At 53.2% G+C, this 19,103-nt stretch overlaps 1 protein-coding gene across 1 annotated transcript in view; it reads left to right on the top strand.

Annotated features, from left to right (window-relative positions):
- KCNK9 (potassium two pore domain channel subfamily K member 9) overlaps positions 1-18,189 on the top strand; it is a 97,891-nt gene extending 79,702 nt beyond the window's left edge. Inside the window, exon 2 of the mRNA XM_055546824.1 lies at positions 15,935-18,189. Coding sequence (XP_055402799.1) covers positions 15,935-16,776 — 842 coding nt within the window. The 3' untranslated portion in view covers positions 16,777-18,189. The remainder of the gene's footprint in view (positions 1-15,934) is intronic.
- Positions 18,190-19,103: the final 914 nt, after the last annotated feature.

A 19,103-nucleotide genomic window follows, 5' to 3' on the forward strand; every position in this document is an offset into this window, starting at 1 on the left:
GTCAGCGGGGCCTCTGCTGAGCACGGTCACTCAGGAACCCGGCTCCCAGCACCTGGAGGCCCCGTCCTCCCTGAGGTCCTGAGTCCTCTTCCTGTCGGGGCAGAGCGGGGAGGAGGAAGGGAGCGGATGAGAGTTGCATGACAGGCCCTCAGGGGCCAGGCCTGGAGCCCCGCTGGCCCCAAGTCCTGAGGGGCGCTGTGGCCAGCTGTGCTTGGGGCAGGGGAGGGCCCACACCCAAGTGGGCACCAGCACCTGGGACTAGAGCCCGCCTGCTTCTGATGCTTCTTAAGGAAGTGAGCAGCTCTCAGTCTGCGAGACATGGGTGGCTGCCGACGTGTGTGCACGGAGATGAGCTCCGGTCTCACCACCACCATGTGCTTGGGTGAGGTCAGGTGGTGACCTCTGAGGCCGAGCACTGGCCCCGCCAGCTCTCACAGAACCCTGTGACCCCTACTCAGTGGGAGAGGAGGAATCTGCAGAGCTGGAGGGGAACCCAGAGTCCCAGGTCCAGCCTCCTGCCTCAGGGTTGGCCCTGGAACAAGACCCCAGCACGTCCAGCTGCGTGAACACGGGCAGTTTGGGAAGCCGAGCATTTACCTTCACTCAGCTCTTCAGGCGTCCGAAAGGCAGAGATGACTATTTTCAGCCGTGAAAGCCCCAGTGTCTTTGCTTTCCCGGCCCTATCCCCCCACTGGCGTGGATCATGCTCCTTTCAGGGAGGGGGGGCGCCTGGCTTGACCACAGGCCACCTGAGTCCGTGTCCCGTAGGTCCCTGTGTGCCCAGAGCTCCTTTGGGATTCGCAGTGAGGGAGAAGAGGGCCTACTGGAGGAGGTGGCCGTTGAGCTGGGTCCTAAAAGGGGGGTAAGAGCTTCCCGGAGGGAGGCGCAGGCTGTGTCTGCAGGGAGCCAGGACGCTGGGGCACCTGGGTGGGGCTGGAGGCGGGTGCTGGAGGAGCTGGGGTCCCAGCACTCAGAGTTCCTGAGTACCTTGATATCCAAGCCTCTGTTTTGCCTGAAGGATCTTTCCTCCATGAATTCCACCTGCTCCCTCCCTCTCCTCTACTCCAGGCCCTGAACGAAGAGTCCCCACTTCTAACAGAAACAAGCGCGAGTTTGAATATTTCGCTTCACTTAAAAAAAAATACCCAAGTATCAGTTATTACTGAATGAGACAGTATTCTTGGGTATGAAAGCTGACTTACAATTTTCTTATTCTGCCATAGACTTTTCAAAAGTCAGCCCAATTTTATATAATTTTTCTTGTGAACCTGATTTTTATATTTAGGTTTGTTTCCCCATATTTCCTTGCAGTTTTTCTTTTCTTTTTTTTTTTCAGAGGCGGTTATGGACTGTGGGTGGTGAGGGAAGGAGAGTGGAATGGGAGAAATGGAGGATCCAGCTCCGCCCAGTTCTGGGGCTCCTCATCCATGGCTGGGAGATAACACCACTCACTGTGCGAAGGGTGCTCCCTCTCCTGCAGGGTGCTCCCTGTCCTGCAGAGTGCTCCCTGTCCTTCAGGGTGCTCCCCCTCCTTCAGGGTGCTCCCTCTCCTGCAGAGTGAATGAGTTAAGGAAGGTGACTCCTCCCTGGCCCGGTGTGTGTCCTCAGTAAACTGTGGTTGTGGCCGCCACCATCATCAGTTATTATTACTGCTATTACTGGTTGGTGGTAACTTCAGAGAAGCTCACCACATGACACATGGCCTCTGAGAAAAAGATGAATGGCTTTTCCCCCGGGCATCCTGATTCTGGATGCAGTCCCAGGGGAACCGCGGGCTGGTGGCCGCGCGCCATTTGCAGTCGTCCGCGTGCCCGCCAGAGGGCGCGCTTGCATTTTTGGTCTCTGACTCTGGCGGCCCGCGGAGGCTCCTTAGCAAGTGGGCCTGAAAATACCGAGGGTTGTGGGCTTTAACCCGCATATCAGCCCCTTGAACTCTTTCCTGGCTACACCATCTGTGATCCTCTTCAGAAGCAAACCTACCTGGCAGATGGAGGGCCTCTAGCCTCCTCCAACAGCGGGGTTCCATGCCTCTGTGGGTCCAAGCCTGAGATATTTGAGGGGCTGGGGGCTGGGAGTGGGGTATGCCTTGACCCGGTCCTGCTCCTGATATCTGTCCTGTTCAGGTCAGAGCCGGGACCCTGGAAGCTGGGAAGAGCCTGCTTTAAAAATAATGTGTTCTCTTCTCTTTTAGAGCTGAGTAATATCCCAAACACCACGTTTTCTTTTTATTTAATTATTGTTATTGGTTTATGACATTGTATGTTTCTTGTGCAGTGTTGAATATCTGCTTCTGTACAAAGCAAGGCATGCTCACTCCAAAAGTTTGGTTTCCGTCTGTGCGCACACTGTTGGCCCCCTTTACCCGTTTCCCCTCCTCCCTTCTGGTTACCACTGCCTTGGTTCTCTGTATCTGCGTGTTTGTTTTGTGCATTTACTGGTTTTTTTTTTTTAACATTTATTTTAAAATATTTTATTGAAGCAGTTGATTTGGAATGTTGTGTTTGTCTCAGGTGTACAGCAAAGTGATTGAGGTTATATGAACAGTACTGCTATGAACTGGGGTACATGTTTCTTTTTGAATTAAGTTTTGTCCAGATATATGCCCAGGAGTGGGCTTGCTGGATCACACGGTAGATCTATTTTTAGTTTTCTAAGGAACTTCCATCCTTCTCTCCATAGTGCCTGCACCAATTTGCATTCCCACTAGCAGTGTGGGAGGGTTTCCTTTTCTCCACACCCTCTCCAGTGTTTATTATCTTTAGACTTTTTTGATGATGGCCATTCTGGCTGGTGTAAAGTGGATACCTCATTGCAGTTTTGATTTGCATTTCTCTAATAATTAGTGGTGTTGAGCATCTTTTCATGTGCCTGTTGATCATCTGTATGTCTTCTTTGGAGAAATGTTTATTTAGATCTGCCCATTTTTTGAATGGTTTTTTTTTGGATATTGAGCTGTATGAGCTGTTTGTGTATTTTGGAAATTAATTCCTTTGTTGACTGCATCATTTACAAATGTTTTCTCCCATTCTGTAGGTTGTCTTTTTGTTTAGTTTATGGTTTCCTTTGCTGTGCAAAAGCCTTTAAGTTCAATTAGGTTCCACACCACATTTTCTTTATGTATTCATCAACCAGTGGGCACTTAGGTTGCTTCCGTTCCTGTTTTTAAGGCTGAATAATATCCCATTGTAGGGAGAGACCACATTTTGCTAGCCCATTATTCGTTGATGGACATCTGGGCTGTTTCCACCTTTCGGCTGCTGTGAATGGTGCTCTGTGAACGTGCATGGAGTATTTGAATACCTATTTTAAATGCTTTTGGCTATACACCTAGGAGCAGAGTTGCTAAAAATAGTCTCTAAAGGGAGTACTTTTTTGGTTACTTTTTTCTGCTCTTAGAGAACATTCTTAGGCAAACTGTAAAGTCTCGCCTTTTACTTCCCCGCAGATGTCTGGGTGGTCACCACTGTCCGTCGTGGGTCATTTCCAGCACGTGCCAGGCCCCTGCCCCCAGCCAGGATGCATCTAGGCCCCATCTGAGGGTCTCCCGAAGGCAGCCTCCCGAGTCTTCGTGGCACTAAAGGAGAAGCACATGGGGCTGCCCAGGCTCAGTTTCCTCATCTGTAAGATGGGAATAATAACGCGTCTTTGGGTCCCACTGGATTCTCATAACATGGAGGGAGCAGGGCCCAGGGAGATGCAGCCCTGGGCTGGGGTGGGGTGGGAAAGCCCAGCGGGAGTCTGGACCAGGGTTTCCAGGAGCCCCCCATCCCATCTGCCAGGCACTCCTGAGTGATAACACAGGCTCAGCGAAAGGTGAAATGTCCATCCAGCACAAGCAGGGGGAGCGGGCACCAGGTTGGTACGAGCAGGAAGGTCCCTGAGGCCGGGTGGGCTCTGCTCTCAGCTGGCACCCCCCACCCATCAGTCCCAGCCCTCCCAGGAAGGGACTCATCAGGCTGTCCCCGGGGCGGGGCGAGGGTGGGTCCTCCCTCTAATGACTATGAGCTGTCATTAGAGACCTGTGGCTTGTGAGCTTGCATATTTTTAAAAATAGTTTTAGGTCTCCTTTCCCTCTTAAGAACAAACAATGAAGTGAAACCCAAAGGGAATGTTTTGGGAAATGAATAATAATAATAATAAAAAGCCTATGAGGGAATTGCTCTGTCATTAAATAAAACACCAAACCTGCTTTTCCTCCAGAGATCATAGTGCAAACCGGTGACTGAGCAAGGTGGCTCCAGGCGCCTCCCAGAGGGGCTAGGGCTCAGGCCGTGGCGTCCGCGGCCAGGGCTCAAGCCGTGGCGTCCCCGGCCTGGATGGGGAGCCTCCGGTTCTCATCTGTGAGTTGCAGTCGAGGTTTTGTGGACCGAGCCCCATGGGGATGGTAGGAAGGGGCCTCCGTCTGCCCAGGATGGCCACGCTTGCCGGGCTGTGGTTCTGCTTGGTGCTTTGTGCGGGGTGGGGCTGACCTCTGCCCACCTGGGGGAGGCCCGTCCATGGCCTTGATTTGTGCATCTGTGAAATGGGGCCAGCGGGTGACTCCTGCAGCAGGAGCCTTGCTGTGATGGGGCAAGGTGGACGGGGTGGGTGGGCGCCGTGAGCCAGGGCTCGGCGGTGGGGGCCACGGCCTGGCTGGCCCCTCACACCCCTCTCCTGTCCCCGCCTGCCCTCTCAAGTCCATTCTCTTCTCTCCTCCCTTCCTCCGGCTCTGGAGCCTCGTGACTCCTGCGTTAGACAAACAGATGGTCGGTTTTGTCTTATTTTGTTTGGCCTGGGCCGCGTTTTAAAATGTTTCATTAGATGCTAATTAGATTCCATATCTTCAATATCCAGTATTTCCAGCTTCTCTTTAAAAACTGGTCGCCCTGGCCTGCAGCCCTGGTCCCGGGGCTTGGGGGAACAGCTGCTCTTTCTGGGGACTCGGGTCTCCAAGCTGGCCGCTGGCCACCCACAGGCCTGGTTTGGCCTCCCCTCCAACAGACCTGGTGGCCTGTAAGAGAAACCGTGTGAGGTGCAGGGGCCTGTGAATTATTTCTAGTCATGCTGAGGTCCAGGACATGTTGAGTGTTAATCCATTGCAATCAAGACACTCGCTGAAACCAGATTATTGGAACACAGATGGGAGGGCCTGAGAAGAGCTGACTGGAGACTGAGGGTGGAATGAAAGCTCCGTTTCTCAGGACAGTCTCCTCTGTGGCTGGGCACATCCTCATGGTGGTGAAATGACTTCTGGGGCTCCGGACATCACACTCTGGCTCCTTTCTGGCAGAAAAGAACAAAAGGCTCATTGGTTCAGGGCTTGGCCAGTGGACCCAAGCAGAGCCCACAAGGAACGTCATCCCCTTTTGGGCTGAATGGGGGTCCTGCACCTTGGCCCAAGCCCCGTGGTGGGACCCAGGGGATATTCGGGTTCCATTATATCGTGAGAAGGGTGCCTTGACTTGGAACTGTCACAGAGCTGGCCCTTCCGGACGAGAGAATGAATTCAGAAAAGCTTTGTAGGCTGTGGAGTGCTGTGGGGGTGACCCTCACTCCCCTCTACAGAGGAGAAAGTCAAGGCTTAGCATCCGAGTGGCTTTCCCAGTGTCGTGGCTGGTGAAACAAGAGATGGAGCCGGATGTGGTCCTCGGGCCTTCCTGATCTCTATTCAGGAACCCCAGGAGGACCCTTCCTGCCCACTCTCACCCCACTCCACTCCCCACAGGGCCTGTGATTCATTCTCCTTTTTGGTGTCTGCAGACACCTGAGGCTCAGGAATCCTGGGGAGCCCATACGGGGGCTGGAGTGAGGCCGGTGCCGGGAGGATGGATGAGTGGGATGCTGGTTGCAGCTGAAGTGGGGGGCTGCCAGAAAGCATGGGGGGCCAAGGGCAGCTCCCTTCCCCAGCCCATCCCTCTTCAAAGCCACCCTGAGTCATTCTTTAATAGAATTTGTGCCTATTTTAATTCCTACAGGCACAGAATCCTTGCGTGTCCTTTATAAATATTTCATTGTCTTCCAGCAGCAAATTTCCTGATGTCCAAATGCCTGGGTGGCCTCCTCCTTCCCTGGGCTGTGCGATGGGTGGATCACTTTCACCTGGCACCTGGCCTTGATGGCCGCCCCCGCTCGGAGTGGCAGAGCACCCCGGAAGCTTGGGGTCACAGTGAACTTGACCAAGGAGAACGAGGTGGCCTGGGCAGGGAGGTGATCGATCACCCATGGTCCCTGAAGGGCAGAGTCTAACCCAGCCTGTCCTGATCCCCGGGGGCCAGTCTTGTCCCCACCCCTCACCGCCCCCCCACAGTGTCCTGGAGGGGAATTCAGAGCAAGGTTGGTTGTTTCTGACCAAGGGATCCCGGCAGGCTTCACGGAGGGGCACCCCACAGTGGGGGAAGCTTCGCACATGGTGAAGGGCTGCAAAAGTCCGGAGAGATCATTTACGGCCAGCTGTTGATGGGCTTAGATTTCGGGGGAGCCACCGGCAGCCCTGAAGTGTCAGGAGTGAGGCTGGTCTGCGACCCCCGTTGCCCCATTGCCTTATACTTTTCTCAGTGAGGACAGCCTGCTGGATGCTCACGGTGTCTTAGGGAAACACTGCCCAGAGCAGGAGCTGGGCCCGGGAACTTCTCAAACCTGGCGGCTGCCACACTCCTGGGGAATCTAGCAAGAAATCGGGGGTGGGGGGCACAGGGCGCTTTTTTGGGAGTGCTGCCTTGTCGCCTCAGTGGGCTCTTTGGGCACCCCCAACCCAATAGGAACCATTGGTTTCATTACCCTCTTTGCCCACCTGGCTTCCTTGCGGGGACAGCCTATTCATTTGTTTTATTTGTTAGCCCGCTGCAGCCCTGAGATGCAGGCCTCTTCTCTGCTAAACCTCTCCCAGGACAGATCAAAGAGACCCAATAAGTATATTAAAGGGGCCGTGAAAATCAGGCTGGATGATGCAGTTCTCGGGCAGAGCTGCCCCCAGCCGTGCTGGCTCGGGGATGGGCCAGGGCCTCAAGGCAGGCCTGGAAGATGGAGGTCACGTGCACAGGGATGCTGCCTTCTAAATTCTGAGTGACTGCCCCATGCCAGGCCCTGGGATGCGCCGGGGCGGACCAGGAGTGGGCTTCTGCCCACCTGGGAGCCACAGTCTGGTGAGAAGGCAGTGGAAGAGAGGAGGGCAGCGGAAGGAGGAGAAGGGCGGTGGACAACTCCATCCCCACCCAGAGGCCCAGCCCCATGGTGGCTGCAGCGGGGCGGTGTTCCGAGGGTGTTAGACGTGTGGTCCAGGTGGTGGTCCTGCCCCGGGAGCCCCCAGCCCCCCAGCCCGGGCTTGGGGACTGGAGGAGACACAGAAGGAAGCAGCTGAGAAGGCTGGCAGTGTGGGCAGGCCATGGGGCAGCCTGTCGTGTCCCGGCGTGGCTGGCTGAGGGCCCGACGCGGGTGCCCACGTGTGGGAGGCGCACCCGGATTGGCGTGTCGTCCTGTGCGGGAGCTCAGCTCCGGGTGCCCTGGCCCAAAGGCCGCAGAGCGCAGGTCTGGGTGGCGGCATGGAGAGGGGCCGCGAGCCTGGCCTCAGTTCTGGGGGCATCAGTCCACTTGTGCTGCAGGAACGGAATGCCAGACTGTGGGGCTCAAACAGCAAACACGTCTCAGAGTTCTGGACACGGGAAGTCCGAGATCCAGGTGACAGCAGGTTCAGCGCCTGGTTGGGTGGGCGGGCTCTCATCTTGCCTGCTGACAACCACCTTCTCGCCAAGTCCTCACGTGACCACGAGACAGAGGAGCGCTGGCTCCTTCGTCTCCTTTAAGGGGACCAGTCCCATCAGAGGGGCCCGCATTCATGACTTCATGTAAACCTCATCCCAGAGGCCCCATCCTGAATGTCATCTCCCTGCGGGACTGGAGGAACGTTCAGTCCATAGCAGGGATCTGATGCCCTGGTGAGCGGTCAGTTCCCACTGCCTCTCCGTCCCTCTCTGCTTTCTGTCCTTGGCCCCATTTCACAGACAGGGAAATGGAGATGTCTTTCTTGGATGCTCAGGAGTCCAGATAGCTCTTCAAGGTGGGGCTTGTTGTCTGAACAGTTCCATCTCCTCTCTGGATGTGTAGGTCAGGAAGCCCGGGCAGGTGTGGAGCTGGGCTCTGCAGGTTCTTTTCCAGGCTGAATCCCCACGTTCCTCTTAACGCATAGCCCTGCAGCTCTTGCACACTCCACCCCCATCCCTGGGCTCAGCCTCTGGGCACTCTCCTGGGGCGAGGTGCACGGGCTGGGCTGTGAAGCTGAGCTCAAGGGTCTTCTGTTCTCCTGAACCTCCATCAGCCCCCACATCCACTTGCTATGCCCTCAGTGCTCCTGCAGGGGAGGCCAGGATCCTTGGGCCTCAAGTGGATGCCCGTTGCCTCTGCCCTTTGGCCAGGTCCTGAGCTCTGCCACAGGACCCTGGGTCCAGGGGGAGGCCCTGATTTGTGGGAGCAGAACAAGACAGGAAGCACTGAGTAACATCTGAATTCCAGCAGAGACTGCAGCCTGGGAGAACTCCACACACCTTTCCTCTTGGTGGGCTCCTACTCATCCAGCAGTGACCCTGCGCTGATGCCCCAGTCTGAGCAGGGAGCCTTCTCCATGCTTCTATCACATCCAGCATGGGCCCTGGGGTAGATCTTTCCACCAGTCAAAGCTGATGATGCTGAGAGTCTGATGCTGTGCTCAGCCTCTCAGTTTTGTGTCTTGTGTTCATCAGATCCTCCCGCAACCCACACAGGGCCTGGATCAGATCCTCCCACAACCCATGCAGGGCCTCGTGGAGAGGACGCTGGCCAGCGTTGACCTGAGGCCCCTCTCACACCCTCCCTGGGCCCTCTGCACCCGCCCCACCGCTCCGGTGAGCTAAGCTGGGTCTTAGCCCTGGGGTCACTCTGGCAAGGGCTCCACCTCCTGTCATGGCCCCGAGGTGCCTGAATTTGATTCAGAGTCTGTGTCCCCATCCGCTCTAGCTTTGGGCTGGGACCTGGGAGCACCTCTGGGGTGGTCCTCCCCCTGACCCCATTCCACTCACCTGCCTCCTGGTCGGCGACAATGGGCTGGGAGCTGCAAGGCGAGGACCCAGCAGGGGCTGGCTGGCAAGTGAGCCGGGATGGGGCATCACCTGAGATGGCCTCCAGAGTGACTCCCTGTGCTTAGATCCTAAGCTGGCATCCTGGAGCTCAGGGAGGACGGTGCTGGGGTCAGAGCTGCTGTGTGTGCACAGTGGGGGGCTTTACAGGCTGTCATTGTTCCCCACAGCTGTCCTCACACCCAGGAGCCTGGCCCCTCAGGACCATGAGCACGTCTGAGTCTCAGGCTCTGCATCTGTGGAGAGTCAGCAGCAAGGGGGCTGCAGGGCTGAGTGCTGAGGGACAGTGAGAGCCGCTGTGTCCCCTGCATGCAGGGAGCTTCGTACCCAGCGGCCTGTGGCCTTCACGTTCCCCAGGCTGGGGAGGTCTGGGTGATAGTCATGCTGGTCACTGCTGGGCTCCTTCAGGGCTGCGGAGGGATGACCCTGTCTCCTGTGGAGGGGCTGTGACCTGGTCTCACTGTCTCCTGCCAGCTGCATTTCCCACATCCGTCCGGTGACGTGAGTGCGTCTTCCTGAGGTCACAGAGCAGGAGCCCAGAGGCTTCTGCCTGGGGCTGGGGTTTCAGAGTCTCTCCTGGGCCCCATGCACACCTCCTGAACCCCGTATGGATCAATTTTAGAAGTCTCTTTGATGAAAGGATGAACTGTATGGAAGGATGAACTGTATGAAAGGATGATGGAAGGATGAACAGTATGGCCCTAGGTGGGATTCCTGAGGTTATGTTGGTGGAGGAGAAAGTGGCTCCCAGTGCTCGGGGAAGCCTAGAGCTTAGAGGCTCTAGAGGGAGCATGGGGGCATGGGGGAGCCTAGAGTCTTAGAGAGCAAAGCTGGACAGAGGTGTGGCTCTGAGCTCGTGGGGTTGGGTCTCGCAGATGGGATGGAAGGTGACGGAGGAGAACACGCACCAGCCTGGGAGTCCTCGGTGGCATTGCGATATCCATGCCCTACACCTAAGGGAGTTCTGGCTGTGGGCTGGCTGGCAGCCTTAAGATATCAGGGGAGGACGAAAAGCCCCTGTGGGCCCCCTGTACCAAGCACAGGTAGTGTGCATAGTCAAGGCTCTGGGTGAGTCTGGATAACATATGAGTAGATGCTTGAATCCAGCTCTGCCCAAGGAGGCCAGGCTGCCTTCATTCACTCACAGATTAGGGGAAAAAAAGTCTTTTAGGGTTTGAGTTGTCACATAGGTTTTGTGATGGCATCGAGTATTTGCAGCTTGTTCTCCTTTTGGGTTTTCTATCCTGTTGCGTTGAGCTATAGGCCTGTTTTGGTACCAGTGCCGTACTATTTTGATTTCTGTAGCCTTGTCATACAGTCTGAGGTCAGGGAGCCTGATCCCTCCTAGTCCATTTTTCTTTCTCGAGATTGCCGTGTCTATTCACTCCATAGTGAAAGGCCTCAGAGACCTGTAGGGCACTGTAACCAGGCGTCCCAGAAGAAAGAGAATAACTCAAAAGAAACGGAAGAAATAATGGCCAAAACTCACCGAATCTGGTGAAAGACACAAATTTACAGATTCAAGAAACTTGGTAAACTTCAAGCAAGATAAATACAAAGAAAACATCAGGATCGAGCTGCCAAAAACCAGAGAGAAACTCCTGAAAGCGTCAGAGAGAAACAGTGCATCACATGCAGTGAGACAGCTGTTTGAACAGCACTTACTTCTTAATCATAAACACCAGAGGCCAAGAAACAGTGGAGCAACATCTTTAAAAAGCCTTTTAAATACCATAACCCGTAACTGTCTATCCAGGGAAAATATCTTTTGAGAATGAAGACAAAATCCACTCTCAGAATCAAAACTTGTTTCCAGCCGCTCTGAAGAGCAGTGTGATTTCTAAAGGAGGTGCTTCTGCCTGGTGGGAAATGACACCAGATGGAAACTGAGGTCTTCAGGAAAGAACAAAGCACATCTTGATAAACAAGTAGGTTTATATTTATACAAAACGCAGGGGTGGGAGTCCCATGACATCTCCATACAGCTCACCTGTGCGGCTGATATAAAACCAGATGGATGCTGGAAAACAAGAGACGGTTGGCAACTTAATAAGGTGGTAAATTAGCTAGTGGTTCTGGATGGGATCTATTTACTGGAAGGAAACCAGCATAGTACTTGCTGGGTCAAAACCAGGTGCCCGGCCCCCAGCCCTTCCTGTGATGAGTGAAGCAGTGGCCCTTCTCGGGGCCCGGCCAGCAGTATGCCTGTGTATCTCGTCCCTGGGGGTGTCACTTCTGTAGCCCACCACCCTGCGGAAAGAAAGAATGCCATCATTTTGATGGCCTGTGGTATATCTCACTGGTCTGTTACAGCAAAGACATCCCTTAGCAAGACAGGTACACGAGCATGTGGGCCCAGAATACCCCTAAGCTTAGGGTCTTCCAGGTGAACAAATCTCCAAGGGCCCCAGTGGCCCAGGGCGCAGGACCGTTCCCACTGCGGCTGCCGTCTTGCAGAGCCTCCAGGAAGAAGGGAGCTGTGCTGGGCATCTTCAGTGTCCCCAGCGAAATGCACCCATCTGCACCCCGCTCCCCACTGGGGAGGCTAAGTCTGCTGAGCCACCTCTAGGGCTTCTTGGCCCTCTGGTGTCCAGCTGAGTTCATCCATGGGACAGCCCCAGCAGGAGGTCTGAGGAAGGGAAGGAGAGGAGGACCTTGGTAGTCGACCTCTGCAGCAGGTTCACGCCCTGGAATGACTCTCTACAGGCGCCGGCAGCTACATCCACGGTGTGTGGACTGACAGCTCTCCGTGACTGCGGGAGGTGGCACTCTCAACTTGAACAGTTAATTAATGGGCTATTTATAGCGCGGGAGTGCGAGGAAGGAAGAAGGTGTGGTGGCCTGGGACGAGCAAAGCCCTTGGCTGATCCATGTGGACGCTCCGCTGGATCCGCTTCCCGTATCTGCTTCTGATGCAGTGTGATGGGTGCCGCATGCAAACAGGACGCATATGAAGCCTACATCTAGAATATTCATTCAGTGTCTGTGGACGCTTTATATAAATACACGTGGCATATGCTTGGAACTTTGTGAAAGGTGGATGTGTTAGGTAGAGTAACTGGATGTGGATGTGAAGCATAGAGGTGAAAGCCACATACCATCTACATGTTAGACTAACATGCAGAGCATCTCCTGTACACCCACAGCACACACATGTGGCGTAGGATGTGGGTGTGCATGGAGTGAGCAGTCAGGACACAGGATCTGTGTACCACATGTATGCCCACACTGCAGGGACCGCACGTTCTCGTAGCTCAACAGTGTTGTGTAGTTCCTGAGTCGCGTCCAACTCTTTGCGACACCATGGACTGTAGCCCACCAGGCTCCTCTGTCCATGGGATTTCCCAGGCAAGAATCCTGAAGTGGGTTGCCCTTTCCTCCTTCAGGGGATCTTCCTGACCCAGGGATTGAACCCACATCCCCTACATTGGCAGGCAGATTCTTTACCACGGAGCCACCAGGGAAGCTCTCAATAGCATACACACCATCTACAGATTACGGTACGAGAGACGCAGCGGAAAGCATACAAAATGCACATATGCCACGAGTGAGGGAAGATGGCCTCTCCTTCCCAAGAAGAAATTGTAGTTAATATACAGAAACCTGCTGTATTTTTATATCCTGTGGTCATGTATGTATGTGAGAGTTGGACTGTGAAGAAGGCTGAGCACCGAAGAATTGATGCTTTTGAACTGTGGTGTTGGAGAAGACTCTTGAGAGTCCCTTGGACTGCAAGGAGATCCAACCAGTCCATTCTGAAGGAGATCAGCCCTGGGATTTCTTTGGAGGGAATGATGCTGAAGGTGAAACCCCAGTACTTTGGCCACCTCATGTGAAGAGTTGACTCACTGGAAAAGACCCTGATGCTGGGAGGGATTGGGGGCAGGAGGAGAAGGGGACGACAGAGGATGAGATGGCTGGATGGCATCACTGACTCGATGGACGTGAGTCTGAACTCCGGGAGTTGGTGATGGACAGGGAGGCCTGGTGTTCTGCGATTCATGGGGTCGCGAAGAGTCGGACACGACTGAGCGACTAAACTGAACTGAACTGAACAATGAAAGATCAGAAAGAGAAAGTGAGGAAATAATCCCATTTTTTATTAAATTTTTTTAATTGGAATACTTTGCTGTACAATGCTGTGTTAGCTTCTGCTAACAGTGCAATAAAGTGAATCATCTATGCGTGTATATTTGGACCTCCCTCCTTCCCACCCACCCCCACAGGCCACCACAGAGCACTGGGCTGGGCTTCCTGTGCTAAACGATAGGTTCCCACCAAGCACCTTACACATCCCCCAGCCCAGCCCGCCCTCCCCCACCACCCTCCCCTTGCACCTGTGTCCGCATGTCCATTCTCTGTGTCTGTTTCTATTCCTGTCCTGGACACAGGTTCATCTGTACCATTTTCTAGATTCCACATGTATGCTTTATTGTTGTTCAGCCGCTCAGTCGTGTCCAACTCTTTGCAACCTCATGGACTGCAGCACACCAGGCTTCCCTGTCCATCACCAACTCCCAGAGCTTGCTCAAACTCATGTCCATTGAGTCGGTGATGCCATCCAACCATCTCATCCTCTGTCATCCCCTTCTCCTCCTGCCTTCCATCTTTCCCAGCATCAGGGTCTTTTCTAATGAGTTGACTCTTCGCGTCAGGTGGTCAATGTATTGGAGCTTTAGCATCAGGCCTTCTGGTGAATATTCAGGATTTATTTCCTTTAAAATTGAGTTTGATCTCCTTGCTGTCCAAGGGCCTCTCAAGACTCTTCTCCAGCACTGCAGTTCAAAAGCATCAATATATGCGTTAATATATGATTTGTTTTTCTGACTGACTTATTCGTCTCTTCAGATTAGATAATTTCTATTCATATGCCTGTTATTTTCTTCTTGCTATTCCTCATCTGTCCTTTCTGGTCCAACTCCAATGTTGTTCTGCCATCTCTCCTCTTTCATAAAGGCCATGGGGTTTCTGAGGGGGTCGGAGCTCTGTGCTGCCTCAATGGGACTGAGGGCCAGAGAAGGTACAAACTTGTGATGTCAACTCTGCAGTGAAAGTGTGACTCCCAGTCAGGCAGAACGTGGCGCAAGTTCATGGCAGAGGAGAGGCAGGCAGTCTGAACATAAGTGATGAATCCCTGGTGGAGAGATGTGGGCTAGAGCAGTCAGGGCAGGCTTCCTGGAGGAGGCAGTGGGAGGGGGCAGGTCCCTACTGAGTCCCAGACCCTGCTCTTTGATCTCAGCACATCTGCACAACAACCTACCTCAAAGTTATTATCCTGTGTAACAGGTGAGGACACCCAGGCTGGGAAGGTGGTCTGCAGCCCATGGTAATACACCCGGTTAAGTGACCATGAGCATGTGGCTCAGGGGAGCACCAGGGGAACCCTTCTTGGTGGGGTGGGATTGGAGATGTTGGAAGGCCATGTTTATCCTCCAAGTTCGTCTTCCACATACCGCCTGTGATCTTGTTTTTTTTTTTTTTTTTTTTCTGGGCAGAGTTAGTCCCAGAACTTGAACTAGTCTTAGGTTCCTCCTGCCATATTGTGCCAACCCTGCCCAGACTCTGACATGATCACTGAGCACCTGAGTGACCCTGGCAGGTAACTTCACCTTTCCAGCACCACCGTGCTCAGTTGAACCTGAGGGAATACAGGCTCAGCTTTGCATAGCTCATGCAGGGAATCCACAGAGGGGTGTTCTGTGGAGCTGCATGAAGAGTTACAGAGGCTCCTACACATGTGGGGTCTTTCAGGATTGTGGGTCCCCTCGATTCTGACAAGGCCACATTCACACAGTGGCACGGATTTATTCTGTCCTTTGTTAAAGAGGTGTTTTGTGTGCTCGGTATTTCTCACAAAAGAGGTAAACATCTTTGCCCCTGTGGTGTTTATGCTCCACTCAGCAGGGACCTCTAGATTCAAGACCTCTGCTTTTAAGCCTCATTTGCTGAAAACTCTGGGCTTAAATCCCAATTCTGAAGAAATCGAGTTACCCTGCTATTAAATGACTGTTTTCCTGCCAGTGGTGTTGGACGCGTTGTGTCTGCATTGTGTCTGTTTTATAGGGTCAGCACAAGGTTAGAAAGAGGTGGCGTGTGATGCTGGTCACACAGACTAACTAGTTGATTGGCTACCTGAGCTGGGTACGGGGAGCCTGGGCAGGAGGCAGGGGGTTCTCCAGACCATGCTGAGCTTTCTGGCATCACCTTTGAGGCTGTGGAAACTGGGGTTCTTTCTCCCCCTTTACCAGCACATGCGGAAACGACTCAGGTGGATCCATCATGCCCTTCCAGCCTGTGCACCCTCTTACCCTCCGAGATGCCCTCACCTCCCTGGGTTGGCCCCACTGCTCCCAGTGGGGGAGGTGCAAGGATCCACACTTCCCAGGCTTTCCACCCACCTGTCCGTCTAACCTGGCCTTAGACCCAGCGTTTATTTAAGAATACAAGCATGGTGGTCAACAGCAACAACAAGAAAACGCAGTTAGCATTCTTTGACTGTTTGCTCTTAGGGATGATCCATGGTGGGCGTATTTCATTTTTCTCCCTTGGGCTGGCCACGTCTGCAGCTTTCTGCAAAATCGTATGAGTGAATATGCTGCTTTTCTTTGGAAAACCTTCGTGTTACTCTAAGAACAGTAAAATGACCCCAAACTCCTCCTCCCCTAAATTAAGTGCTCCAAACATGGAGGAACATTTCTTCATTGATTCTTGCCTGTTCTTCCCACCACCCCGCCTCAGGTTACCCCAGCTGCATCCCAACTGCAATACCCACATCCACCCCACCGCACTCCACCCTGACTTAAGGAGACCCTGCCTCACTGCCTCTCCCCTTTCTCACCTCCTCCCTGCAGGTTACGGGCACGCTGCTCCCGGCACGGACGCGGGCAAGGCCTTCTGCATGTTCTACGCGGTGCTGGGCATCCCCCTGACGCTGGTCATGTTCCAGAGCCTGGGCGAGCGGATGAACACGTTCGTGCGCTACCTGCTGAAGCGCATCAAGAGGTGCTGTGGCCTGCGCAACACGGAGGTGTCCATGGAGAACATGGTGACCGTGGGCTTCTTCTCCTGCATGGGGACACTGTGCATCGGCGCGGCCGCCTTCTCCCAGTGCGAGGAGTGGAGCTTCTTCCACGCCTACTACTACTGCTTCATCACGTTGACTACCATTGGGTTCGGGGACTACGTGGCCCTGCAGACCAAGGGCGCCCTGCAAAAGAAGCCGCTCTACGTGGCCTTTAGCTTTATGTATATCCTGGTGGGGCTGACGGTCATCGGGGCCTTCCTCAACCTGGTGGTCCTCAGGTTCCTGACCATGAACAGCGAGGACGAGCGGCGGGACGCCGAGGAGCGGGCGTCCCTGGCCGGCAACCGCAACAGCATGGTCATCCACATTCCCGAGGAGGCGCGGCAGGGCCGGCCCCGGTACAAGGCGGACGTGGCGGACTTGCAGTCCGTATGCTCCTGTACCTGCTACCGCCCGCAGGAGTACGGCGGCCGCTCGGCGGCACATCAGAACTCCTTCAGCGCCAAGCTCGCCCCGCAGTACTTCCACTCCATCTCTTACAAGATCGAGGAGATCTCGCCAAGCACATTAAAAAACAGCCTCTTTCCGTCCCCCATCAGCTCCATCTCCCCCGGGTTACACAGCTTTACCGACAACCACAGGCTGATGAGACGGCGGAAGTCCATCTAGGTCTGGGGCGGGAAATACAAGCCCGAGTCTTGCGTCCTCTTTGACGTTCAGTCTCATGGGCCCAACTTGTCTTATTTATTATGATTATCCTTTATGATTATCGTCATCTTTTTTTTTTTTTTTCCTTTCTCTCCTTCCTTCCTTTCTTGGTTTCATTTCTTCCCCCACCTTTCCAGCGAGACAGAGCAGGCCAAAGGGAAAAGAAGGCCCGTCTTCCTCTGAAACTCGCATCTGAGCATGAAGCATGGATTTTGTCCTTCTTCCCAGCAAAGTATGCCTTACATTTCTCCCCGACCTGCCCCATATCTGGGGTGGGGAGGGGTGGCTTTCCCAGGACAGGTGTGAGACCCAGACAAGGAGACAGAGCCCAGAGGATACCTACCCAAAGTTGCACACCCCACTGAGTGCCCACCCACAGTGGCATCTCTGACCCAACTCCTTCCTCTCTCCTCCCCAAGCGGCGGGTGGCCGTATGTGTGTGGTCTGAGTGCGAGTGAGGGCACACACCAGTGTGCGTCTGTGTGTGTGTGTGTGTGACGAGATGGAAACCAGGTGTTCATCTTTCTTTTCCATCATACTATTCTGTTAATAGTCCGCTTTTGGCTGCTTTCAAACAAAAAGGGGAAAACAAAACCCAGGAGGTGTTTGATTTATCATCTTGCCGAATCAAGCATGTTCCATAAGCAGCCTTTATCCCAGGCGTGTCATGATCACATGTTTTAACTGCTAGGTTCTAAATTCTATTAACTTCTTTTTAGGGGGTGGGTGGGCAAGCTATCATGGATCATTGTAGCTTGCCAGTTCAAAAATTTTTTAAACAAGCATGCACTTTGTTAAACTGGTATGCGTTAACAACACAAGAAAACAAAAAACTAGCAATGGAATAATCAAAAGCCAATAATATTAATTTATTAGAGACATTCTTAATTTTGCCATCTCTAGTTCCAACAATTTTCCATGTAACTGGAAGTGTCAGGGGAAGCTGGAAAATTGTTGCAACCACAGAGTATCTATTTTATTGTTTCTCTCTTATTTATGTGATGATGTGGATGATGTGTGCAGCGTCTACCTACGTGAGTGAGATTTATAGTCTGGGATGCTACGATGAGAATGGGTATGACTAAGTGGATGTGGTTTCTTTCCCTAATGAACAATGACAGGGCATTCCTCGTTTTAAAGAATATATATAATGTATTTTAAAGTGTGTCTCCAACTGCATTTGATTTATAAAGAAGGGAATGTTGATGTTGGTCTCAGGAAGAGTTTGGAGGCAAGGAGCTGCATCTTGGCCTGCTGGGAACTTGTCAGTCTCAGGGGATGACTTTTTCTGAGTAATGGAGAAATTCCTCCCCACTCTCAAGAGGGGATAACCCCCAAAATGAAGGCCTCCTTCTCTCCTGGAGGCCAGTTGGGCTATAGAACGTGGCCCTTCCCATGCAGGAATAAAGGAGAGTCTGACCTCCAGATTCATGGAGGGAACCTTCATTCCCTCATCACTGTCTCTGCCATCTCTAAAAAATCAGCCATCCTCATTCCCCTTTTTCAAAAACTGGAAGTTCACAGCTCTCGGATGGAAATGGGCTTTGGCTGGGCCACTCAGAAGGGGAAGTAGGGGCCCCCGTGCGATTTCCCAGAATGGAGGATCTGCTCCCTAGGAAGAGCACACCTACAAGGTTTCCCAAGAGACGGCCCCAGTGCACCCGCCCCAAGCGTCTGAGCCGTTGGACCGAACACGGCCCTTGAGATTTCCCTGAAAAGGCAAGCACTTTAACATTAGGTTCCTTGTTGAAAATAATCCCTTTGTCTGGGACACGGGGGTGCTGCGGAAGGAGTCTGGGAACCTGATTCTCTAGACCAAAATGCACAGTTACCAACCTTCAAGGCCATATCGATTAACTCATTTTTAAGATTAAAAGAAAAAATTGAGGTTTCTAAAATCTGTCTAGAGAATAGAAGCAGTTGCTTTTTAAATTTTTTCTCTCTTGGAAGAGCTCATTGGCTCTAGGGGGTCACAGGCGCAAGAGTACTCGTGTGTATTTGCAGATCGCTTCATGCTCTGGAGGAAGGTGCTTGGAGTAAGTGTGGGTTTCTCATGAAAACCTTTGTAAGACTTGCCCTCGAATGGGTGTGTGATAACCTTTATCTGTAAAGAAACAGAGGTACTGAGAAGGTGAGTGAGTTGCTCAGTGTCAGAAAACTGGCCTTGACTAGAACTGAGACTTTAGTTTCAGTCTGGACCCCCCCAAGAGGGTCCAAGAAACTGACTCCGCCATACCATGACACCCTCACTCAGCCCTCGGATGAGGGAACCTGCTTCTCTTTCTCCG

This window comes from Bubalus kerabau, chromosome 14 (assembly GCF_029407905.1).
Source record: "Bubalus kerabau isolate K-KA32 ecotype Philippines breed swamp buffalo chromosome 14, PCC_UOA_SB_1v2, whole genome shotgun sequence".
Taxonomy (NCBI): Eukaryota; Metazoa; Chordata; class Mammalia; order Artiodactyla; family Bovidae; genus Bubalus; species Bubalus kerabau.